Consider the following 26,858-nt stretch of genomic DNA (forward strand, 5'->3'; position numbering starts at 1 on the left):
AGAGGAATACAGGCACAAATGATACCTAAGAAGCAATGCCAGGCAACTGCCAGGTGTGTGTGTGGCGCGGGGGGAGTGTAGGGATGGAGAAGAAAGAAGTTTGGGGCACTTTTATATCACCTTGTTATTTTCTTAAACAAACAAGAAAAGACAGGAGGTCAAATGACGAGTGCTTTCCTCCCAATTTTTTTTTTTTTTTTAAGGAAGCCAGCCCAATCCAAAAGATTGATGTGCCAGGAAAAAGTGGGGCTAAAGACAGAACGAGGGAACTGAGAGAAGAAAAAAGCGCGGGCGATCAAGCTGGTAGTCAAGGAATGGGAGAGAGGGGATAAAAAGGACAAGTGAGGGAAGGATCCCTAGAAGGGCAGCACCCCCCACCCCAGGCTTGGCGCCCTCGGGCAGGCCAAACTCGCCAGGTGCAACGGGGGAGTCGTTTACAATTCACCTCCGCCCCCTACTTTCACAAATGAATGAAACTGGGCAATTCCAGGGCAGAGTGCCTTCCTTGTCCCACTCCCGCCTGCCCAGGGAAGAAGCTCGTGTTTCAGATCCCCATCGCTCACACCCCTCCTTCACCCAAAGACTGCCACCTCCGGGACAAATAGAAAGACATTCAGGAGCTTCCTTATCTCTAGGAAGATGTGAACGCAAGTCTCGCGCATCCTTTCTCAGACTTCTTCAGCCCGCCTTCGAAAGCGTGAACGGTTCAGCCCAAAAGGGAGGTACCTCCTTCGGGTTATTTCCACCCCACCCTCCATCACCCTTTCTTGGAGTAGGAAAGACTTCTCCCCTTCTAGGGGGATTTAGGGGCCGTTCCAGTCACATATTTTTGGTGGAAATAGATAAAGCGCTGGGTGCACCAAATACAGTTTCTTTAAGGGCGGAAAGGTTAAGGGCAGGGAAAAAGGAGTTCCAAAGGCCCCTCACCCTCGGCATCTCCCGCCATTTCCCTCACGAGTTTCCCGGATGTAACCCCTTCCCCGCGGCGGTTAAGAGACCAGGCGGCGGCGACTCCCTTTAGTGCAGGAGGAGGTAACTCAAGTCTGGCCCAGCCTCCGCCGCCCAGACGTTCCGGCGACTCCAAGTTGGGTCCGACCTTCGAGGCCATGGGCGGGGGGGATAAAATACCCAGTAGATCTCCTTCACTTTGCACTCACCATCAGTTCCAGCTTATCGACCTCCGCCTCCATGTTGAATAGTTGACATTCCTCAGACCGCGGCGGCGCTTAAGCCACAAACCGTACAAGCACTGAAGGTCCCTATTGGACAGCTGTCACTCAACGTCTCACACTCATTGGCTGTCCAGTTTCACCGACGCCCGCCCATTGGAGACTGGGTAACGCCCCTCCGCATGAAACACATTTTTTTGTTGGGCAAAGACACAAAATGCCGCAGGAGGATTGGCTGCTGTACACTTTTTTTTCATTGGCTGTTTTCTCTTCGCCACTTTCAATTTCATAGTTAGGACTCCGCAGAGAAGACCTTGCGATTGGTGCATCGGAAGAAGCACCAGCCAATTACACAAAATCTTCCACAGACACCGTGGATGGCATGGACACGCCTTCTTTTCTCTTCGCTTCCCCGCCCGTTTCCTCCCGCCTTCCCCTTATTCATGCCGGGAGCGTCTCAACTCTGATTGGTCAGAACGTGGTGCTGTCTCAGCCAGTCACAAGCCAGGCTTTGCTTCTCTGTGAGCGAATCGTGGAAAGACCATGGCTACGATTGGTCCCTCCTTGACAAGGATTTAATTTTGAAAATTTCCCTGTGGCTTGGGAGAGACCGCAGCGGAGACTACATCTAATCCTCGGGCATTTAGACTAGTAAGTGCACGGAGATTCTTCCCTTGTTACCTGGGCTCATGTCTTCCGTACCTGGGCCTGTTTCTGCTTGTGTTCTTAGGGCTTAAGGAGGTGGGGGCTTTGGCCGTAATGAGAGGGGAGACAGAGCGGGAAAGGGGAGGTTTGAGGCTGGGAAGGAAATGCTCGGCCTGGCTTCACCCTAACCATATTTTGCTATTTAATTATCACTCCAGAAAATATGTTTTGGAGCAAGGCATCTGCCTTCCTTTTGCACATTCCTTTACATCTTTGGTACTTAAATTGTGGTCCATGGACCAGCAGCGTCGGCATCACTTGGGCCATTGTTTAAAAAGCAAGTTGTTGGGCTCCACCCAGACCTACTGAATCGGAATATGCATTTTAACAAGACCCACACCCCCAGTGATTATCATGCATATTAAAGCTTCACAGAAGCATTACCCTGTTCCTTAATTGGAGCACTGGTGGCGCAGTGGTTGAGAACTACGCGGAGCTACGGCCGCTCCTTGGAAATTCTATGGGGCAGCTCTGCTTTGCCCTACAGGGTCGCTATGAGTTGGAATCGACTCCATGGCAGCGTGTCGGGTTTTTTAATATGGTCTTAATATCCTCTGACGTTCCGTGAGAGTGTGGATTTTTAAAGTGTACCGTCTACTATGTGACTAACACCGTGTTGGGCGAGGCTCTAGGGAGCTGTAGTCTCATTAGATAGGAGCCCTGGTGCTTCAGTGGTTAAAGAGCTGGGCTGCTAACCGAAAGGTCGGCGATTTGAACCCACCAGCCGCTCCACAATAGAAGGCTGTGGCGTCAGCTTCCATAAAAATTTACAACCTTGGAAGCCCTATGGGACAGTTCTACCCTGTCCTACAGGGTCCTTATGAGTCAGAATCCACTCGATGGCAATGGGTTTTTGGGATAATCTATTTAGAGAAACAAAACTGGAACTAGAAAATAAAATTCTGCACAATCTGAAATGTAAAATTAAATATAAGCAAGTACTAGAAGTAGTTCTGTGGATGTTCGAGAAGGAACTAATTGAACTGGCAATGGAAATTGATTAACTGAAGGCTGTTTGGGTGGGGGGAGTGTGTAACAGACCTCCATAAAAATATGTTTCAGGAAGATGGTAATGAAAAGCAACTGTCATTTCCGTTGTTGCCTCAGCTTTGCAAGTATCCCTTGCCAAAGCACATTTCATATCACCAGGTAGAATTTTAATAGAAGCAGCAGTGCCAACTCCTGCAGACTGATTGTAATTCTTACTGTACTGCTTATTGCATCTTCCTGTTGGAAAATAGTTTGGGTCATCCTTTGACCGAATGAAGGTGTGGAATGACTCAACCTCCCTAAACAAGAGATTCCCAAAATTTACTTGAATTAAACCATATTTTTTAACTGAAAGACAGAACACTTGCTAGCTAACACTTGGCAGGAATTATTTCTTTCATTTATTTATTGAATAAAACATTGTTTAATACCTCCAGTGGCTCCACAGGAGAAAAGACCTGGCAGCCTGCTTGCATAAAGATTTCAGCCTAGAAAAATGTATGGGGCAGTTCTACTCTGTCCTGTAGAGGCGCTATGGGACTGCACACAACAACATATTCTAAGTGCTACCCATACCCATTGCCGTAGAGTGGATTCCGACTCAGAGGGACCCTATAGGACAGAGTACAACTGCCCCATAGGGTTTCCAAGGAGCACCTGGTGGATTCAGACTGCAGACCTTTTGGTTAGCAGATGTAACACTTAACCACGACGCCACCCGGATTTCCTCTAGGTGCTAGGGAAGCAAAGATAAAATAAAATTTATCCTACCCTGGAAAAGCTCACAGTCCAGCAGAGTGACAAACACACAAAAACTGCAATGCAATGTGATAAATATTATATTAAGGGTGTGTATAGAGTACAATAGAAGCATGAGAAAGATAACATTTCAGCCAGGATAAATTCTGTAAGACAGAGACTAAGTTGGTTTTGTTCACAGTTACATTCCAGCACCTAGTGCAGTGCTAGGTAGATATAAACACACAACAAATATCTGTCAGATAAAGTAACAGAATCTTGAAGGTTAGGTATAAATTGACCTAAAGGAGGATACCTCCAAACAAGGGGAACAACTGATAAGACCATAAAGAAAGTATGTGGTGTGTGGTATACCTGAAGTACAAACTATTAGTCACTAGGGGAAATGAGGCTGCAAAAAGCCTTTAGGGCTAGGTTGTGATAAGCTTTGACAGGCATGCTCAGGAATTTTATTTTTTATCCAGTAGATGATAAACCAAAAGTCACTAAAAAGGATGAAACCACCCAGAAAAATATGTAGAGTGAAAAGACCTGTGAGCTGATCATCAAACTCTGAGAGAAACCATGTGTAAGGGTTAGGTAGGTGGAGAAGGAAACAGAAAAGAAATGGTCAGAAAGGTAGAAAAGAGAAGTAAGAGACAGTGGAATCTATTGTACATACATATAATAATATATAAATATCCATACATTTATACATAAACATGTATTTATATATAAACATGTACAAAACATATATAACTCTATATGTATGCATATATATTTATACATGTTTATATATTTTTTTACATATATTTATATATTATATATTTATGTTGACAATGAGTTAGACTCAACTGTATGGCAACAAGCTTGGTTTTTTTATGTTGGTGAAGAATATTGAATATATGTATATATATATATATGTTTATGTTCGCAAAGAATATTGAATATACTGTTGACTACCAGAAGAATGAACAAATCAGTCTTGGTAGTACAGCCAGAATGTTGCTCAGAAGGGAGGATGGCGAGACTTCATCTCACATATTTTGGAAAAAGCAAGAGGGTCAAGGAAAAGAGGAAGACCCTCAATGAGATGGATTAACAGTGGCTGCAGCAATGGACTCAAACAAAGCAACGATTGTGAGGATGGTGCAAGGGGGGCAGTGCTTTGTTCTGCTGTACATAGGGTCGCTATGAGTCTGAACTGACTTGACAATCCCTAACATCAACACTTATACACTCACTCACAGCAAGAGAGCTTAAATATTGCAAATTAACAATTGGCGAATATCTAGGTGAATGGGTATGAGTGGTCATTATACTATTCCTGCAAATTTTCTGAAAGTTTGAAATTTTTCAAAATAAAAAAATGAAGGGAAATAGACTATAGTAGAAGACAAAAACAGGACTACCTAGAGGAAAGATAGTGAGGGCAACTGAAGTTAAAAACAGAAAGGAGAGGGAAGATGAGGAGAAAGGACAGAACAAATTAATCAGAGAAATGTTTCTGATTCATCCTCACATTGTGCCCAACCCTCTTTTTTATAACCCTCTATTCCTTTGGCTTCCATTCTCTCTTAATTCTCTTTTCTACCTTTCTGATCATTTCTTTTCCTTCTCCACCTACCCCTTAAACATGGTGTCTCTCAGAGTTCAGTGATCAGCTCACAAGTTTTTTCACTCTACATGTTTTTCTGGATGGTTTCTAGTGGCTTTTGCCTACTACCTATACACTTAGGATTCCAATATTTTTCTAGTATCTAGCATATTTCTCTAGCATCCTCTGAATTTCTAACTTTGAATAGTTAGATGTCCTCATATACCCTGCTATCACTCCTATAGTCAGGCCCTCATCATTGCTCGCCTAGATTGTTGCAGTAGTCTTCCAAGTGGTCTCTTTACCTCCAGTTTTGGCCCCAACAAATCCAACATCCACAATGCTTTGAGAGTAGTCTTTCCAAAATACAAATCTGAGCACAACACTCTCCTGCTTAAAGTCTGGTATTGTCTCTCCATTGCCTACCAGATGACTGGGTCCTCGCCCACCTTCTAGTTTCGTCTGTCACTGCTACTTACCCAAACTTTATACTGCAGCATATGTGTTAAAACCAAAAAACCAAACCCGTTGCTGTCAAGTCGATTCCGACCCATAGCGACCCTACAGGACAGAATAGAACTGTCCAATATGGTTTCCAAGGAGCACCTGGTGGAATCAGCTGCCAACCTTTTGGTTAGTAGCCATAGTTCATAACCACTACACCACCAGGGTTTCCAGCACTAGTGACCCCAAATTCTGTCTATGGATGCTCTCATATACCTTATTAATAACTATTTCCATGCCTTTACTCACGCTATTCACTCTGTTGGGATGAGTACTCCCCCACCCCACAGCCTAGCTCCTCCTTCAAAACTCAGTTTAGGCAAAATCTTTTCCAAAAATTTTCTCCAACCCTTGTGGAAGAATTACATTCCCTTCTTCTATTTCCCCATTAATAACCTGTGCATATTCCACCGTAACACATACCATATTGTATTAAAATTACTTGTTTACTTTCTGCTTACCTACCTCCTTAACTCTAAACTCTTATGAGGCAGAATGTATCTTATTCATCTTATCAACAGGGATCCAGAGTCCAGGACACACACACACACTCACACACACGAGGGAAAGAAGAAAATATGATTTAGTTTCTAGATTTTTTTCACTGAAAAATAATCTCCAAAATGACATACACTGGTTTGTGTAGAACTCTTTAGAGACCCGAATGCATAGGCACTGAAACAACCACCAGGGAAAGGCTAGAAGGAGATGGCCCAATTTCAGAATGGCGGTATTCTATTTTTTCAGCTAATAATAATTTTCAAAGTTTAAAAGTCAAATAATACCCTAAGGCTTATTATAATTCTTTAAAATAGCAATTCTAGGTCTCATCCCTCCATAATTCTGACTGCCATTCCCTAAAGGAACAATATCAACTCTTGTAATTGTTTCTTCTGGTAATTACCTCCACGTTTCTAAATAACACACATATTCTACCATTTTGTAATTTCTTTTTTTTCAATTTTAGACACTATATAAATTTAGACAACTACCGAGTTTTACTTTTTTTCTGTCTTCCCATTATACCCACATCACCATTTTTGGTTAAATCAAAACTCACCATTCAATGATATTATGTTACTATGATTATGTTTCTTTCCTTATAAAAGTTTTTTGCTGGCCATTTTTATATCCTTATTTTTCTAAGCGCTTATCACTAATTTGACCCCAACACAATAGAAGAACAGTAAAACTCCACTCAGAACGGTCAAACACACTGAGTAATTTATGTATTTCTTTTTTCCATAGAGACACTGTTCCTGAAGTCCTCTGTTCTCCTGCTCCAGTCTTTACCAGTTGTACTCTAAGTCAGGGATCAGCAAACTACTGTTCTTGTAGGGCTAATGAACTAAGAATGGTTTTTACCTTTTTCAATAGATGGGAAAAAATGAAACAATAAATATTTTGTGACATGTGAAATTTCAGAAATTCTCATATCAGACCATAAATCAAGTTTTATTGGAACACAGCCGTGCTCATTTGTTTAAATATTGTCTATGGCTGCTTGGTGTTACAAGGGCAAAGTTCAGTAGTTTCAACAGGTTCCATGTGGCCTGCAAAACCTAAAGTATTTACTATCTGGCCCTTTACAGAAAATGTTTGCTGTTCCTGTTGTAGGCCTACTACAAAGCTGTCTTCCTAGAATTTCCCTTCACCATCATCTTGGAAAATCCCATTGTTTATCTTTATTCTGCCTTCACACTTAACTGATAATTCGTCCAGATACAAAGTTCTATGATGGAAAACACTTTCCTTCAAAATTCCTTTGTTGTTGTTGGGGTTTGATGCCTTTTTTTTCCTCAGTCCTCGGTATGTAGATTGTTTGTTAGCTCTGGTAGCTTTTAGAATTTCTGTTCTTTATTCTCTAAATGATGCATACCTCTGTAGATCTTCTGGAATTCATGATACTGAGTATTCAGCTTGGAAATACAAATTCTTCAGTTCTGGGAAATGTTTTTTGTGTTGTGAATCTGATAAAATTCTCTCATCCTCTTCATTTTCTGTGTTCTTTTCTTCTAAAACTTTATCTTCCAGCTATTCTATCGCATTTTTTATTTCTATTTTTTCATTTCAAAAGAATGTTCTCATCCTTCTTGTTTCATGAGTGTATTTTCTGAAGATGTTACTTTTTTTGATGTTTTCTTCTGCTTCCTGCATTCTTTGCACTTCCTTTGAGCTTCTTTTCTCTCTTTATTTTGCTGTTTATGTTATAGACTTTCCTAAAATGATTGGTAATCTTTGGCTATCCATATGTTAAACCAAAAAAAACCAAACCCATTGCCGCTGAGTCAATTCCAACTCATAGCAACCCTATAGGACAGAGTAGAACTGCCCCATAGGATTTCCAAGGCTGTAATCTTTACAGAAGCAGACTGCCGCATCTTTCTCCATAATGGGTCAAGGGCTTGCCCATTTTGGGAGGGAGACCCCAAATACCAATATCTATAGGTCTTTTTTCTTGGGTCAGACAATTTTTCTGGAGAGAAATCTTTGTCTCCTGTATTAGGGGAGTGGGAGGCTTGAGGCAGGGTAGTAAACCTGATAGCCTGTGTTCTGGGAACTGAGCTGATACAGGGGACTAAAAGCGACTTTTTTAGCTCTGGGTCATTCCCTGTCTTCTGTATGGCAACACATGATCCTGCTGTGCTTGGTGCCCCAGAATCCAGAGCCTCCTGGTTCAACTTCTCAGAGAATAAGCTTGTCTGTCTTTACTGGGGAGGACACGGAAAAAGAACATGAAGGTGAGGCAGCTCCTTTCTGCAAGGACTGAGGACAGGATCCAGAGGTTTAGCTAATCCTTATGAAACTCTCAGTCAATCCTATTTTTAGCCCCACCTCAAACCTTCTAAGGTACTGAGTTGATTCCAACACATGGTGATCCCATGTGTGTCAGAGAGATAATGTGTTTCATAGGATTTTCAATGGCTGATTTTTCAGAAGTAGATCACCAGGTCTTTCTTTCCAAGTGCCTCTGGGTGGACTCAAACCTCCAACCTCCACGCAGCTAAGTGTTAACTGAGTATTTATCCATTTGCACCACCCAGGGACTCCTGGGTTCCTCTTGTTGTTGTGTGTTGTTGAGTTGACTTCAACTCATAGTGACCCAATAGGACAGAGCAGAACTGCCATAGAATTTCCTAGGCTGTAATCTTTACGGAAACAGATCGCTAGGTGTTTTCTCCCTCAGAGAAGCTGATGGGTTCAAACTACCAATCTTTTGGTTAGCCTTCAAGGGCTTATCAACTCTCAAATCTTCCCAGGGTTCTGGCAATTGGCTTGCTTCATTTTGGCTTCCCTGTCTCCAGTAGTTGGAAACCCTGGTGGCGTAGTGGTTAAGTGCTATCGCTGCTAACCAAGAAGTCAGCAGTTTGAATCCTCCAGGCACTCCTTAGAAACTCTATGGGGCAGTTCTACTCTGCCCTGTAGGGTCCCTATGAGTCAGAATCAACTCAACGGCAGTGGGTTTGGTTTTGAGTTTTTTGGTATCTCAGGCAGTTAAGCCTCAGCTTTCCTCTACTCTGTCAAGTCAGTTACCACTCGTTCATTCCTTTCCATTTTCCATATTTAGATGACAGCTATTATCTACTATAGTCTCTGTTTCCAGCCTTTGTCCTTATGGATTTATGTCTTTCTTATTCCCTTAGTGCCTTTTTCATGATGTTTCAGAAGGGAGTGAAGTAGTAGTGTGTTAATAAATGTTTAACAAATATATACATATATACACACACATATATATTCATACATATATGCATACATACATAAATATACATTTATGTATATACATGTATGTTTTTAATAAATTTTACTGATGTAAAGTGATAATAATATAATTATTATAAAGAACAATAAAATATATAGAACTCATTATTGTAAATTCCATATAGCCAATTAATTCTCACAAAATGCCATTGTTCATTTTATAAAACTCTTGTTTCTATAGCAAACCTAGGGATGCAAGTTACAAATAAGTATAGTCCTAATATGACTACTCGATGGCATTGGGTTAATATGAATAGTGGCTGATATTTTTGTTTATGGAGTAAGACAAAAGTGAAACACCAAACAATTACATTGGACTTCCCTTCAGTGATGGGAGCAACTTCTTTGCTTAATCAGATTAGTTTTCGAATACTGGGAGAATATTTCCTGAATTTTTTTGTGCTACTCACAATGTAACAACCATAGACAAGTCACTTCTAAATTTAATTTGCATTATTAACATTTTCGTCATCACTTTCTTGACAAACTAATAAATAAACCCTCATTTGTAGTAGTGTTTTACAATTTCCATGATGTAAATATTCCCACCATGACCAGTTTTAAGCTTCCAGTGTAAAGTCATTGCCTGTGGAGTTGTGAAGAGATTAGCAGTAATACACCTTTCTACAGTATTCTGCCATGCTGACAAAGTAACATAAACAACCTCAAGGGCATAGATTATAGTAAAATGATTTAAAATAATTAGGAAGTGATGAGTTTTGAATATTTAATACTTTGTTTTTTATATGGCTAATTTGATTATAAGTTTATATAATTTAATTTTAACAGTGGCTGTGTTTAATTTTTGTGTGTGTGTGTGTGTTTAACAACTGGCTCCCAAGCTTCCCAAAAATGTAATCCGTTGCTGTGGAGTTGCTTCTGACTCATAGCACTGGATGCCAACTCCAGCCCAAAATTAGAGTGGAGATAAAGCCGACCCACAAGTTTAACCAGAAAGTCCAGCTCCATTTTAAAGTGTATTTTCATAACTTACAGATTAGCTGATATAGGAAAAAGGGAAGCAGGAGGCAGTTCAGTCCTTGAAAAAGATATCGAGAGAAGAAGGGAACAGAAAGGAGGGAGGGCTGTGAAGGGCAAATGGAGGACAAGGAAGGGGAGGTTGCCACGGGAGTCTCAGATTCTGGGGGTCCCATCCGGTGAACTGTAGGCCCTGGATAGAAGTTATAAGCAGCACTTCTCCATAGCAGGTCCTGGGCATGAATTTGAAGAGGGTTTAACCTTTTTCTTTAGAACCCTGGTGGCACAGTGGTTAAGAGCTCAGCTGCTAATCAAAAGGTCAGCAGTTCGAATCCACCAGAGGCTCCTTGGAAACCCTGAGGAGCAGTTCTACTCCGTTCTATAGGATTGTAAGAGTCGGAATCAACTCCGACTCTAAGCAACCCTGTAGGACAACAGCAAAGGTTTTGATATCGGTAATCTTTTTCTTCAGGAAACCACAAGATTGTTGCTTCCTGAGAAGCTTTCCTATATATCTTCATTCAGAATACTTTCGTCTTAAAAAAAAAAAAAAAAAACTCTTTAGGCATCCCTTGTCCCTGGGTGGCACAGTTTGTACTACTAAAGACTAAGGTGTATCTGACCCAAGCCATGGTATTTTCTATTGCCTCATGTGTGTGCAAAAACTACACAATTAATAAGGAAGGCCAAGGAAGAATTGACGCCTTTGAATTATGAGATTGACAAGGAATATTGAATATAGCATGGACTGCCAGAAGGAAGAGCAAGTGTATCTTGGAAAAAATACAGCCAGAGTGCTCCCTGGGAGCAAAGATGGTGAGACTTTGTCTCACGTACTTGGGACATGTTATCAGGAGGGACTGGGCCCTGGACAAGGACATCATGCTTGGTAAGGTAGAGAGGATAAGCGATGGATTGACACAGTGGCTGCAGCAATGGGCTCGAACATAGCAAGGACTGTGAGGATGGTGCAAGACCCGGGCAGTGTTTTTGTTCTCTTGTAAATAGTGTCACCATGAGTTGGAATCAACTAGATGGTACCTAACAACTACAACAGTAACCCAGAGGCTGGCAGCTGGAACCCACCCAGCGGTGCCAAATTAGAAAGGCGTGGCCACCAGCTTTCCTAAAAATTACAGCCAAGAAAACTCTATGGAGCAGTTCCACTCTGTAACACGTGGCGGCGTCATGAGTCAGAATCACTCCATGGCAATGTTTGTCCTGTGTCTCCACTTGCTTGTGTGTACAATAATCCCGACTTGGCCTTCTTTCATTATTTTATCAGGAAGGGAAAGTGACATAGTAAAGGTGAGTCACCCACTGTTTTGGTGTATCTCCCAAGCCTTTGAGAACGATTAAGAATGCTCAGGTTATTTTAGAACCTGACCGTTAGTCCAATAAGGTAGTAGCAGGAGAGCTGTAGATACATGCACTGTCACCCCACTGCCATTAGGGGTGCCCTCTGCGAGTCTACCACTTCTCAGTTTTTACAACTGGCTGGAACCCAGCCACTTCTCAGTTTTTCCAACTGGCAGTCGGACTGGAGAAGGTTCTTCAGCAAGGGGAATCTGAGAGCAGAGAAAGTGCAGAGCTGCATACCAAGTGCTGGAAGGTTACTGAGTGCACCAGACCAGAATGAATGTGTATTTTAATGGCAGATTGTTCCTGTTCAAATGTAAGTTTGAAGGGATGGAGGCCCAGGAGGAGCTCAGACCTTGAGTCCATTTTTAGTAGGCTACTTGAACAGCAACATCTTTGTTCCTCAGGTAGCAACAATTAAAGCTAGCAAAGCCTTTGTGGAGCTTCAACACAAGCTAGCTCTGACTTAATTTTCTTCAGAAAAGGATCTGAATTAAAATAAAAATATACAAAATAATGTTAAAAATGCTTTAAAATATATGTTTTAATACACTCACACATTGGATTTGGGGGTAATTGTTATTTCATTGTATATCACCAATTTAATCTACTAATTGCACCCCAGTGTATTAGAAAGGACATGGTGTTTGGAGAAGTACAAATTTGTATCTAATACCATATTGCCTTACATCAGGCAGATCGTCTAACCTTTCTAAACTTAATTTATTCTTATGTAAAGATGGGAATAAAACCCTCCTTGCCATCGGTAATACTTTGCAGGATAAACAAACAAAACAAACCTGTTATGGTTGAGTGGATTCCAATTTGTCGTGACCCCACAGGACAGAGTGGAACTACCCCGTAAGATTTCCAAGGAGTGGCTGGTGTATTTGAACTTCCAAAGGGAGTTTTGATCAGCAGCTGAGCTTTTAACCACTGTGCCGCTTTTCAGCATAGTGAAGATGAACTAAGAAAATGTATGTGAAGGTGCCTAAAAGTAAATGGGCATTCATTAAATGGTTAATTTTGTTCCTTCCTTCGTAAATGTTTCTGGCTAAGAAACCATTGCCTTTTAATAATTGCCCATAAACCAACTATGGTCATTTTCTCTGTTATAAAAGGCAATTCATCTGATTTAATGAAGAAAAGCAAAACAAAGTTATGCCAAAGTCTCTCTAAAAAAAAAAAAAAAAACACATTGCCATCAAGTTGATTCAGACTTATTAGCAACCCTATAGGACAGAGAAAAAACGCCCCATAGGGTTTCCAAGGAGCTCCTGGTGGATTCAAACTGCCAACCTTTTGATTAGCAGCCATAGCACTTAACCACTACGCCACCAGAGTTTCCAAAATTCTCTCTAGTGATAGTTTAAATCTTGCTTTAAATTTTTCTCCGCTTCACAGGATTATGGTGTGCTGGTAGTGGCTTTTTTCTTAACTGAAGTGGTAATTACAAACGTGGATTCACTTTGTGATAGTTCATTGAGCTATACTGCATGATTTCTGCACATGTATTATTATTGTGTATAATTATTCTTCAGTAAAAAAAAAAATTTTTTTTAATGTTTTTCTCTATAGAAATCATGTCCAAGTTCAAGCAACGAAGAAGGAAGCAAAAAGCCAAAGCTAAAAAGTTATTCAAGAAAAAAGAAGCTTCTAGATTTCTGTCCAAGCTAATTGCACCTCCTCCTCCCCCAAAGTCACCAGAAAGGTAAATCATAATGTAGGACAGAGAAAATACTAGAGAAAGCTGATCACGTTAGGATAGAGTTACCAGATTTAGTAAGTAAAAATACAGTGTGCCCAGTTAAATTTGAATTACAGATAAATAAGTTTATCTAGTTCAGTTTAAGTATGCCCCATGAAATATTTGGATTATACTTATACTAAAGAATTAGTTGTTATCTGAAATTCAGATTTAACTGGGCATCCTGTATTTTGTGGCAATCCTAGCTTAGGGGTTTAAATGAAGTAAAAATCACCAAGAACTGTGTTTGAGCTGTGCACTAACTATTTTCTTCTTTCCTGGTCAATTTAATTCTATAAATCTGATAACTAAGTGATGAAAGAAGGGGCCTAGGACTGGAATTTAAATCTTAGTTGTGGTTATGCTTTGGTTTCATTTGTTAATCTTTGGGACTCCCAGTTTAAATGTGTTATTGAAAGACTGTTATGGTCCAGAAACCCATGGATGTTGATTTTTACAATAACCTGTACTTTATACACTTCTTTGTAGTTATAGCTATCTTTATAAAAAAAAAAAATTAAAAACCAAACTTGCCCTCTAAAAGCAGCAACCTTAACTCTATACCTCTCCTAGATTGTTATCAAAGCCTCCTAACTGGTCTTCCTGTGTCTACCCTTGACCTCTACAGTGAGTTTACACCACAGCAGCCAAAGTGAGCCTGTTAAAAATCATGTTGTGTCACTCCTCCACTTCAAATGCTCCAATGGCTTCCTATCTCACTTCGGGTAAAAATGGAAGTCCTTAGTATGATGCATAAGACCTTTCCTGATCATACTCTGACCTCATCTTCCCAGTCTTTCCCTGGCCTCCTTCCTATTCCTCAAACACCTAGGCTTCTTCTACCTCAGGGCCTTTGTACTTGCTATTCCTTCTACCTGAAATGCTCTTCTGCAGATATTTACATTGCTAGCTTCCTTACTTCTTTAGTTTTTCTTCCTCAAGAGCCACCTTCTTAGTCAGACTTTCCCTGGCTACCCTAGCTAAAATGGCATCCCCATCCACCATTTCACATTCCTCTTTCCTTGCTTTCTCTTTTTCTCCTCAGCATTTATTCACTATCTAACATACCATATATGTTGCTGTTTATTTACCTGTCTTTCTTCCCCATGAGACTGTAAACTCCATGAGGGCAGAATTTTTGTCTGTTTTATTTTTCATGAATCCCTAGTGCCTTGAACATAATAGATACTCAATATTTGTTGAATGAATGAATCTCTGAATTATAGAATTCAATGGAGACTTTGACTTTAGGAAGTCTCTGCTCCTGAGTAATACTATAAAACTAGCCTCTAGTTTAATTTAGAAGCTATTATTCTAATTCAGAGGTTTTTGATTTGTTTCATTTTATTTTATTTCTCCTACAGACTGGTCATTCCTCCAACAGATATACCCAATAGCAGAAGCTGGCTCAGGTCAACCTGTAACTTTAATTTTACCAATATTAAAGATGCAGTAAAACTCTGGACAAATAGAGTGTGGTCTATATATAGCTGGTGCCAGAACTGCATAGCCCAGGTATGGGTTTGACACACCTGTTTTCAGCAATATTGTTTTTCTGTACACTTCGTGTGTATGTTCACGTGTGTGCATGCTCAGGTCAGCAAAACACTCAGTCTAAGTGTAAAAATGGTGTGGAGGCAGTGTCTGAACCTCCTCTGACTTCACAAAGGGGAAGGAGAATCAAGATCAACAGCCCAAGGCTGACTCCTATGAGGCAGGGGTCAGACATGCCTCCTCTCTCTGCCATCTTTACCAATTCTGACATCATTCATCCCTCTCATGGCACTCTCTACTTATCTGCTGGGTTCAATAATTCATTGCAATGGCCACACATAACTCACAGTCAATACTCACCATTACGGGGTTTATTAGAGAAGTAACAGTTACAGTTCAGGCTCAGGAATACTTATGATACAGTTCTTCCATCAAGACAGCCTCTTCCCAGCTGTGCTTCCAAGCACCCCTCTCCCTGGCCTAGGTCTCTGCCCCAAGGCACTCAGCTTTCTTTCTATGTGGGCCAGGAACCCCACCACACCAGTCTCCTGCTGCCAGGTCTCTGCTGCCCTTAATGTTACAGTTTTCTCTCTCTCTCTGTTTCCTGGTTCTAGGAGCATCTTTGCACAGGGCTCCTGGGTCCCAAGGACACACTAGCTCTTCATCCTTTATGGTGGTAGTATCTTCTCCCTTCTGGCCCTGGCTCATTTCAAGTCCAGCCAGATGGCAAAACTGACCAATCCCTTTGGTGGGTCACAATTACCCTGTCACACAGTCCAGCCCAGTCACTTGGGTGGGAGTTACAAGTTCATGGCTAGAAAGGCCACACGTAAAAGTTACCGGTCACACTGCACTAAGCTCAAGTAAAATGAAATTACGTAGTCATTTCTGTCTTCAGTTCTATACAACATACATAAAACCACTTTCCTTTTTCTCCTTATTATGTTGTTCATAGAATTCAGGCTTGTTTATTACTGAATTTCAGAGTTTAGAAGTATTGAAAGACACCATTTTTCCATCCCGCATCTGCCGCCAAGAACTGCACAGTTTAAAACACCGGTTTTGCGTTTTAGAAAGTGAATTCTGCAAGCTCCAGGAAGCACTGAAGGTTGGTATTGTCAAACTAAAAACAAATTTGGACTTTGGGAAGGAGAGAGTTTATTTGAAAAGACTTTTGTATTTCAGGGAGGGGAACTTTGCAGTAGGGAAAAGTGATCTAAAAGCATCTCAAAAGCCAGGCAGAAAAGACTTTTATGTTGTTGTCAGCTGCCTACTCATGGTGACTCCAGTCCTGTGCCTCCCCCTCCCATTTTAAATACTCAAGATGGTTTCTACTTTCCTGACTGATACAGGCAAGAAAAAAATGTAAGTATCCACTCTTGTCCCAAACTCCCTGAGGCAAGGCCCCTCCCTATCTTAATGTCTAAAACCCATAGAATCAACATTGTGCTCTTTGACTTGGAGAGAAGCTTCTGGAATTCTAACCCTGCTGTCAGAATTTGTACCTCAAATTGAACTAGACAAAGGAGGAGAAGGGCAAGTCACCTCACTTCTCTAGGCCTCAGTTTCATCATCTAGAAAATGGAGATGATACTATCTTGATAGGGTCATCATTATAATGTCCCTTGGCCATTTCATCAATTCCTTGAATGTACTGTGTTCTTGGTTGCATTAAGTATTTTTCCCTCTGCCAGGAACTTTTTTCCCCTAGTCGTCATCACCTTTCACCTGGTAAGCCCCAAATTCATCCTTGAGATCATGGCTAAATATCACTCCCCATGCCAGGCCAAGAGCCCTAGTGGCACAATGGTTAACCTCTTGGCTGCTAACCGAAAGGCTGGAGCTTTGAACCCTCCAACATCTCTGCTAGAGAAAAGACCTGGTGATCAGCTCCTGTAAAGACCACAGCATAGGAAACCCTATGGGGCAGGTATACTCTGTTCAATACGGTGGCTATGAGTTAGAAATGACATGATGGCACAACAACATGCCACACCAGGGCCACTGGCTATTCATGCCCATAGCATACTTTTACTCTTATTGCACTATTCTTTTGTTTTGTTAGTACGTGTGTGTTTGTGTGAGTTCCGTTGTACATAGGGTCGCTATGAGTCAGGAACAACTCGAAGGCACCTAACAACATGTATGTGCTTAATGTCTGTCTTCTCTCACCAGACTGTAAGCTTCATGAAGTAACGGACAGAGCTTCCATTGTACCCACAGTACCTGGCACGTAGTACATACTTAACAAATATTTGAGTGAATGAATGAGTGAATGTGAGTGAGTGAAGGGCCTTGTGATAATTAAATGAGAAAATGTTGTGAAATACTCTGAGAATGCATTCAATACATGATAGTTATTATTTTGATTGGAATCTTTGGGTGGTTCAAACTGTTAACGCACTCAGCTGCTAACTGAAAGTTTGGAGATCCAAGTCCACCCTGAGGGGCTTTGGGGGAAAGGCATGGTGATGTACTTCCAAAAAATCAGCCATCGAAAACACTGTGGAGCACAGTTGTAATCCAAAACACATAGGGTCACCATGAGTTGGAGTCAACTCCACAGCAACAGATTTTTTTTGTTTATTATTTTGATTGCTGTCAGCTGCAATAACCAGATTAACTCATTCATTTGCCAAATGTAATGTCTTCTTCCAGACTGTCTCAGAAAATTCTTCTTGCCCAAGCTGTGGTTATATGTGTCACTTGAGTGGTAAACTTACAACTGTGCCTGCTTGTGAGCTAACCACCCCTGGGGAATCCCGAGCTGCACTTCCGCCCACACTGCCCCAACCAGCCAGCCATCTTCCTCCTCCTCCTCCTCCACCACCGCCTCCACCACCTCCACCTCCTCCGCTGCCACCTCCTCCACCACCGGTAGCACCTTTGCTGCTCAGAAAAGCTGATGGCAGTAAATCACTTCAGGTAGGAATCATTCTATTAACAGTGTGTAATACATGATCACAGCCACATGGCCTTTTAAGGCTGGGCTTAGGCCTTTGACAGAAAGGCTACATGGTCTTCTGATTTCATATCTTAATTATGTCAGTTACGGTGTTTTTATAAACTCATTTCCCTAGAAACTCACAAAAGCCAGAATTAGGAATGAAAGTGTTTTTCTTTTGTGAAAAGCATAAATGAATTAAATCCAGTAGAGTGGAAGATTCCTATTAGCTTCTCATCATATCCTTTTTACAAAAAGGAAAACTTTCCTAGGAAACCAAATTAAGAACAGTAGTTTGCTTAGTGAGTGAAGTCAGCATAAAAACAGGTGGCAGATTCTAAAGCTTATTTATCAGATTGGAGAAGCAATCTTCATTATAGTTCCTTGTCTACCAAGGAGACCTGAATATTTGTGAATCACTAAAATAGGCACCACCCTGTTTAAAAATCTGTAGAATTTTTATTATAAATATAATTGGTTTAAAATACCTATCTAAGTTAAATGTAGAGCCTATTGTTACATTTGACTAATGTAAGCTGTTCTGACTATACATTCTTGCTCTGTGGGAGCAAGAGTAATTTTTCTAGGTGATTCAGGCAAAACCTCGCTCTGATCTGAGCAACTCCTTCAACTTCTGCCTTATTATAATGACTCCTGGGGAAGATGCATAGTTGCAGGGAATTAGTTCATCTATTATTTATTATCAAAGCCTTAAATTTTGATGAATACCTTTTCAATAGCCTCAGCATCCATAGGTATTGAATACAGGATTATTCTTGGTTGAGTAGACACAATTTGATAGGTTCCTAGGGTAAATAGGAAACCCTGGTGGCTTAGTGGTTAAGTACTACGGCTGCTAACCAAGAGGTCAGCAGTTTGAATCCACCAGGTGCTCCTTGGAAACTCTGTATTGGGCAGTTCTACTCTGTCCTATAGGGTCGCTATGAGTCAGAATCGACTCGATGGCAGTGGGGGGGTAGGGTAAATAAGAGCACACACTGTTAATTCTAAGTCTTTAAAAACTAGATTCAGATTTGCATTTGACTAGATATAGTGGTTCCAAATGAATTCTAACCTTGCGTGTATTTTAAGGCCGGACCGTTAAAACGAGTTGGACCCATGCAGATAACAGTTAAAGATCTACTGACTGTGAAATTAAAGAAGACACAAAGTTTTGATGAGAGGAAGAAGGTATGGCATTGACCATGTACTTATATACTTGGTCTTTTAGCTTTTTTGTTTGTTTGATTCTTCAGCTAATACGGCAGAAGAGATGACTTATTGTGCACATGTTACACTCAGCCACAACTGAGAACAGAATTAGTCCAGAATATCAGAGATCCAGGGCAAGGGATCAAAAGAGATTGGTTTGGTACAAGAAGGTGGGTCTCTCAGGTATTCGCCGTGACTGGATGGTAATGAAAGTTCTAGATCCATTGAGAGAGCAATTCTAGATAGTAGCATGCAGTCAACAGCTTGTACCAATGTCCCCTGCCTCTGGCATTCCATATTCCTGTTGTTGTGGCCTCCATGAGTACACATGCTAGTACTTTACTCTCTGCCTCATCTTTCTTCTTTTGCCCTTCAACCTGTGTATTCGCTTCTTCCTCTACTTGGGTGTCATGGTTCAGAGGTTTCTAACAAGATGGCACTAAAGCTGAGAGTAGTCTTTTAGCTTTTAATCTGGCTTTTCCCTTATAGAAAATAAGCATAAGCCTTATGTATGGAAGTCATTCCAAGAAAAGTATTTGATGATTTATTTTAGTAGTTTTGGATCTCCTCAACAAAATGTGTGAATCCCAGAATTATTTAATTAGGCAGTGTTAGCTACCAACTATTAGCCTAAACAAGTAGAGACATACTTCAAAGCTTTGAAATAAAAATTGAGTAGAGTAGTAGATGTGTCTTACACACGCTCAGCACTCAAATACTTGTTGTTTCAGCATGTTTAAATTTTGAATGCCATTTTTAAATGTTTTTTTAATAATGTTTCATTTTGTGATTAAAGCTTGTAGTATCACCGAAGACACAGAAGCCCCTAGTTACCGTCTCTGACCTGCAGCATGTTACCTTGAAACCTAACTCCAAAGTGTTATCGACTCGAGTCACAAATGTCTTAATGTAAGAAACTTCACAGTAATATGCTCTATCTACCACTACCTAAAAGAATAAATTTTTGCCTCCTTCTGACTTGAAAACTTGTATATGCTCATTGTAGAAAAGTTGAGATCTACAGAGAAGTTTAAAGAAGAAAATAAAAATTATCCAAATAATTCTATCATTGAAGATAGCCGCTATTAACATATTGTCTTTATCCTTTTAGTGTTTCTCTGGGCATATACTCTATTGCCTCCATTTCAAGTTTCTCTCTACCTAAAGATACATTTTTGATTTAATAACAGATTTGAGGGTAAAAAGAAATACTATCTAGAATTTTAAAAACAGCCTGATTTCAGAAATATAAAAATGAGCATGGCTTGGAGTCAAGAGAATATGGTATGTGTGTTTGTGTGTCCCATTTAATGTGCCATGAACTTTTCCCCATGTTATTAAAAATAATTTGGAAACATCATTTTCACTTCTTCAATCTATGTAGTCTGTTGTATGTAAATTTCAAATTCTAATAACATCCTATTTTGAGATGTTTAGGTTGCTTTTGAGTTTTTATGTAGACATTTCTATAACTTTTCCTTGAACATTCTTGCCCATTGTCTGTGTATATAGCTGACTTTTTCCCTTGGATAGATTCTTATATATGTAATTTCTGAGTCAAGAAGTATTACTTATGAGAATGGTTGCATTACCTCATTCTCCCATCAGCATCTACTGCCATTTTTTAATGTAATGAACAGAACTACTTTGTAGGAAACTGCCTGTAAAAGTGACTGTTTTGCTTTTAGAAAAGTGGCAAAATCTAGCACAATCTGACTTTTCTATGTTTATTTTATCAGAACCCCTGGTAAAAGCCAAATAGATCTACGGAAACTACTTAGAAAAGTCGATGTAGAGAGGTATACACTCTTACTTTCATGCTTTCAAATCCATTTGAAAAGTGGGTATAAAACACAGCTTCTAATGTTTGCAATACCTTTGCAGAAGCCCAGGTGGAACCCCTCTTACCAATAAAGAAAATTTGGACACAGGAGCTGGACTGACCCCAGTAATGACCCGGGCCTTGAGGAGAAAGTTTCAGGTAAGTCTTTAAAAAACATAATTTTATTTCCTTTTCTTCAAAATCATTTATTTAGAATCATAATCTAAAGAAGCATTCTTAATAGTATGAGTACTTTTTGATAGTCCCTAATACTTTGCAGAGGAGCCCTGGTGGTGCAGTGGTTAAGCGCTTGGCTGGTAACCAAAAGGTTGGTGGTTTGAACCCACCAGCCGCTCTGTGGGAGATGGATACAACAGTCTGCTATTGTAAAGATTTACAGCCTTGGAAACTCTATGGGGCAGTTCTACTCTGTTCTATAGGGCCACTATGAGTTGAAATCAACTCTATGGCAATGAGTTTGTTTTTTGGTTTTGATATACTTGCAAAGCATTTTCATATTTAGGTTTCATAAAATTCTATGAGATCGCTAGGATTATCATCTCTATTTTAGCAATGAAAGTTTGATTTTTATTAATTGCTTTTGTAAGTATTTACTAAGCACTTCCTATATGCAAGGAAACCCTGGTGGAATAGTGGTTAAGAGCTACAGCTGCTAATCGGAAGGTCAGCAGTTTGAATCCACCAGGTACTCCTTGGAAACCCTATGGGGCAGTTCTACCCTGTCCTTTAGGGTCACTATGAGTCGGAATCAACTCGACAGCAATGGGTTTGATATTTTTTTTTCCCATATGCCGTGTGGTGTAGTGGTTAACAGTGTGGCTGCTAACAAAAAGATGGGCAGTTAGAATCTACCAGCCACTCCTTGGAAACCCTATGGGGCAGTTCTGCTGTGTTCTGTAGGGTTGCTATGAGTCAGAATTGATGGCAACGGGTTTGGTTTTTTAGGTTTTCTCATATGCCACGCACTGTGGTAGAGCACCAGGGATACAGTGGTAAGCAAAAACAGACACAGATCTACTATCTTGGAGCTTTCAGTCTAGTGGGGTTGATAGACATTAATCAAATACTCACGTATGTGTATAATTTCACACTGAAGTCAAGTGCTGTGAAGGAAAAGAACCCATAGGAACTAATGTAACCTGGACAATCTACAGAGTGTCCTTAGATTAGATGCCCTTAGGAAGTGCTGATGCTTACTGAGAGTTGAAGGATGAATAGGCATTAACTGGGAAGGGTACATGTGGAGTATGGGGAAGGGCCTACTACCGTGGATGTCAGGGCGGAGAGAGTGCCAGGTAAAAAGAACAGCCTTTGTGAGGGTTCCATATGAGTGGGGGTCATAGCCTACCCAAGGAACTGAAAAGCAGCCTGTGTGGCTGTAACATAGCAAGGTAGATAGTGGTGAAAGACAAGGATGAAAGATCATGATAGGAGTCAGAGCATGCAGGGCTGTAGGAAAAAGTCTTGACAGCTTTTTTCTTTGTTATGTGCATATACGACTGACACACCAAAATCCAGTGGATCAGCTGGCCCTGCTATGATTTCTTTGAAACCCTGTTTGTCTTGGTCATCTTTCTGGTAGCCTGTACCACTGGACCTGTGAGAAACAGCCATCATTCTGCCACCCCTACTAGGGTGCTGGGACAAAAGGCTGCTGGCCTCTTTGTCTATGAAGCTTATACTTCCTTCTTCTGGCAATGGAGACACACCACAGGCTTCACTGCCTGTGCCACAGTCCCCACAACGCTCTCCCACCCCAGTACTGTCTTTGCCTAGCTTTCCTGCTTTAAAATCAGTGCCTTCTGGACAGCTTGGTTCCCCTCCTGCCAATCAATATGGTCTTCCTGGGTGTTGCGCTCCTGAGGTACCACCAGATTCCTCCTCTCTCTTCCTGGAGCATTCCAATAGGACCTGCAGATCCACAAAGATCCAGATCTTTGGTGATACCGCAAATTGCTAAGGACAGGGCTAGAGGGCGGACACCTCCCTGAGAGACTAAGCCAGGTCCTTTGTTCAGCTCTAGGATCCTCATCCTTCCTGCCCTACTCTATAACTGGTACAGTGAAATGGGTACTGTGGAAACAGATAAAAATATAATGAATAATAAACCAATGTATTGAACAACAAAAATTACAGCTAAAACTTAACACCGCACGTTGTGCTCCCCTCAAATCCACTTACTAGGAAAATGTCTAGTAAAAACTTGTTAGAATTACTTTCTCCCACCCAGTGCTTAGGCTTCCTTTTTTCCTTTAATTCTGAAGCAAATGTATCAGTTAGGTTTTGTGTTTGACTGCAGGTAACCTGACTAGAGTGGCTTAACCAAATAGGGGCTTGTGTTTCTTACTCTTGGGAAGTAGGTAATCCACAAAGGGTGCGGCAGCTTTACCATGTCACCAGCATCCGTGTTATCACTGCTCCTGCATCTTTCATGTGTTGCTTTCATCCTCATGGCCTGGATGGCAACACTTTCTGAAGCCTCACGTCCACATTCCAAACAAGAAGAGGAGGAAGGGCAAAGGGTATGTCAACTAAGCCACCTCTCACCCCTTTAAGGAAGCTGACCAGGAACTTCTGCTGGGAAGCTGGGGAATGTGAATTTTAGAACGTGGACGCATTGCTGCCCTGAACAAAATCTGAGTTTATAATTCATGTTCGTATGAACATAATTCATATTCTAAATGGGATTTTTCTTTTCATAGCTGGCTCACCCCAGAAGCCCAGCTCAAACTCAACTACCTTCTACAACCAGCTTTGATGAACAAAACTAATGTCAACTCTGCCTGACTCCGCGTGAAGATCTTTAAAGTACACAGATAAAACCGTTCCAAATCCTTTTTTTTTTTTAAAAGATGTAGTAGGGTATGTATAAATTATTATACTAATATAGTATAATGTTTAATTCCATGTGAGGAATTAGGTGTGTGGACCCTACATATACTGTGGTACAATGTGGGTATTTGAATATTTTCTAGTTTGTGTGATCTGTAAAATAACCAGATGGGAAAATGGAATCTCCAAAATGATATTTACCCTGGAATTGTCCAATTTAGGTTGGAGAGATAACTAGTTTGTACTGTATTAGGTACAGTATGACATTAGGAAAATAGCCTGGTCCCCGTTTATCTTGGGAAGAGTCAATGGCGGAAAGTAATGGCCTCACTAATTGTCTTCCCTCTGTAGGGGCTCTTTGGTAATTGAAAGGAAAAGTATTTTAGCCTTTAAGATTCATCCATTTATTAAGTGGTGTACTTGTAGCTTGATCAATTAAAAAAACTCACTAGATATTACTTCTTTTTACTACAATTAAGAGGTAAGGCCATTCCTCGTCCTAATTCAACTGTTTCCCAAAAAGAACTTAAACTAAAAAGCCACCCAAAGTGACCTAAAAAATTAGAATGTATCATTTCCAGCACCTTAGTTAGTTATATCTGGCTCAGATCTGAAATATTCCTTACTTTTATATCTGCTGTCTAGATTCATGCAGAATTAATATAAATTTCATGAGGAGTTCAAAATGAGCCAGGTATTTTCCATCATTCCCTGCCAAGGATTCCCTGAGGTCCAGAGCAGGTTCTCTGTGAGGTCTATTTCCTTGTCCACCCTGTGGATTCAAAAACTGTAATAATGTACATCTCATGGGATTTTGGTCCTTCTTACCAGTCTCAGGTTGCCATATTTAGCAAATAAAAATATATGACACTCAAATTTGAATTTCATATGAACGTTTTAGTATGAATATGTCCCATTAAGCAGTGAATATGTTTTTAGCGTAAGTAATGTCCCAGATATTACATGGGACATATTGATACTAAAAAATTATTCATTGTTGGTCTGAAATTCAAATGTAACTGGGCATCCTATATTTTATCTGGCAACTGTATCAGCCAGTCTCCTACAAAGTTGCCAAGTAAATCTGGGGAGCCCCCAGCTTGCCGTACTTGTCTGCTCACCAGTAGGTATTACTGTACCTTCAGCCAGGCACAGGATTAGCTTTGATGTTGAAAACCTCCTCTGCAGTTCCAAGAATAAGGATAACAGCTCCTCATGGACAGGAAATAAGGGGATTCAGAGCTTCACTGGAGTTGCTCTAGTGTGTATAGCTAGCCTAACAGGAAGCAGCTACATAGATGATATCCTTAAAATGTCCCCAGCCTAGCTTAGGCTAAAAAGATGTTTTAGGAGATTTCTACAAATGCCTGTATTTCCACAGAATAAACATTCCTCTGAAATGCCATGTACAGCATTGTTGGAAAGTCACCAAGCTGGAAGCAGACCTGGGGACAATGTTTATCACCTAAGAGGTAGTCCTGTTTATGAGACCCACATTATGCTTACAGTGCACTTATGGATGAAAATGAAACAGAGAAGTTAAGAGACATATCTGCTTCTAGTAAAAGTTGAGATTTTTTGTTTTTGTTTTACCTGTTAGTTACACTTATGTAAGGATAAAGGGGATGATCATTGAGAATACAGTGAATATTTTAATAGAATAATATTTTATGAGGCACATATAATGTTTATAATATTCATAAGCCTCCATGTACTATGTCATTTAAATGATTTGATCATTCTTGTGTGATGAAAGGTTCACAGCAAAAATGCTGTAGAAATCCTATAAACATTTGTAAAGCTGCTACTGCCACTGCACCAGTATTAAAGTGTGTCCTGCCTCACATCTTTTACCATTTTTTATACTATACCTATTTGAGTACCCTTTGAATGCTATGACTTCATTAAACTATTGCTTATCATATGCCTTCAATGGCTACTTTGTGAGTGAATGATAACCAGAGAAAATGAACAACCAAGATACACCTGGTTATGTTTTTAAATAAAGATGAATAAAAAAAAAACCTTGGCTTTTCTTTCCTTTTTAAACCCTTTTTTACTGAAAATGTAATACACAAAATCAAGTACACAAAACATAAATATATAAACTAACAAATTATAAAGCAAACACCCGTGTCTACACCAAAAAAGAAAACTAATGAGCTTGCTAGAAGCCCTTCCTGCCTCCCTTTGCTCGTACAACCCCTTCTCCAGCAAATAACTACTGATCTACTTGTTACAATCAATATTTCCTTGCTTTTACCCTGTGTGTATGCATCCCTAAATGTATGGTTTATTTTTGTTTGTTGTTGAAATCTATATAAATGGAGTCATAGAGTAATGTATTCTTATGTGTCTGGCTTTTCTCAATAAACATTTGTTTTTAAGGTTCAACCATGTTACTGTGTATGTGAGATCATTTATTTTTGATGTGTGAATATAGCCTTTAATCCATTCTATTGTTAATGGACATTAGAGTTGTTTCCAGTTTTTGGTCCACGCAGTTTTGAACCATGCACGCCATCATGAACATTCTTGAACACGCACATATGTACAAGAGTTACTCCGTATCTAAAAGTGGAAGTGCTAGGTTACAGAGGGTGACAATTTTCAGCTTTTCAAGATACTGCCAAGCTGGCTTCCGAAGTTGCTTTATCAATACAGTCCCTTCAAGCAGGACATGGAGTTCTCATTGCTCCTATTTTCTTTAAGAGTGTTTTTTTTTATCTGTTTGGTTTTTCCATGGTTTGTTTACTTGGAAAATTACATGATATATGTGGTTAGTGTACACTATTTTTCCTAGATTTAGGAGTTACAAAATGGGTAAAATGATCTTATGTCAGCAAACTCACATACTGAACATAAAAAATAACCTACATGAAGAGGATCATTATGTAATTTACAATGTAGATAAAGGTAGAATTTGTCATTTTAGTTGGCTCTTTGAAGATAGATAGGATCTGGACATACAGAAGTAGATAAGGGAA

At 40.2% G+C, this 26,858-nt stretch overlaps 2 protein-coding genes across 5 annotated transcripts in view; one reads left to right on the top strand and one right to left on the bottom strand.

The window, feature by feature from the left end:
* The window catches only part of SKA2 (spindle and kinetochore associated complex subunit 2), a 31,159-nt gene extending 29,605 nt beyond the window's left edge, over nucleotides 1–1,554 (bottom strand). Inside the window, exon 1 of one of the 4 annotated variants that reach the window (XM_003414588.4) lies at nucleotides 1,158–1,524. In XM_003414588.4, the coding sequence (XP_003414636.1) occupies nucleotides 1,158–1,190 (33 nt within the window). In that variant the 5' untranslated portion in view covers nucleotides 1,191–1,524. Of the gene's footprint in view, nucleotides 1–1,157 lie in introns of all 4 variants that reach the window. The other 3 variants (XM_023553536.2, XM_010594288.3, XM_023553537.2) reach the window with 3 other exon arrangements.
* On the top strand, nucleotides 692–26,265 carry PRR11 (proline rich 11). Its single transcript, XM_064271302.1, has 10 exons — nucleotides 692–1,820; nucleotides 13,378–13,510; nucleotides 14,911–15,061; nucleotides 16,026–16,148; nucleotides 17,699–17,965; nucleotides 19,077–19,175; nucleotides 19,993–20,105; nucleotides 20,936–20,995; nucleotides 21,081–21,177; nucleotides 23,742–26,265. Exons 2-10 carry the CDS (start codon nucleotides 13,383–13,385, stop codon nucleotides 23,808–23,810), a joined length of 1,107 nt encoding a protein of 368 aa, XP_064127372.1. The 5' UTR covers nucleotides 692–1,820; nucleotides 13,378–13,382; the 3' UTR covers nucleotides 23,811–26,265.
* The last annotated feature ends 593 nt before the right edge of the window (nucleotides 26,266–26,858 follow it).

This window comes from Loxodonta africana, chromosome 18, assembly GCF_030014295.1.
Source record: "Loxodonta africana isolate mLoxAfr1 chromosome 18, mLoxAfr1.hap2, whole genome shotgun sequence".
Taxonomy (NCBI): domain Eukaryota; kingdom Metazoa; phylum Chordata; class Mammalia; order Proboscidea; family Elephantidae; genus Loxodonta; species Loxodonta africana.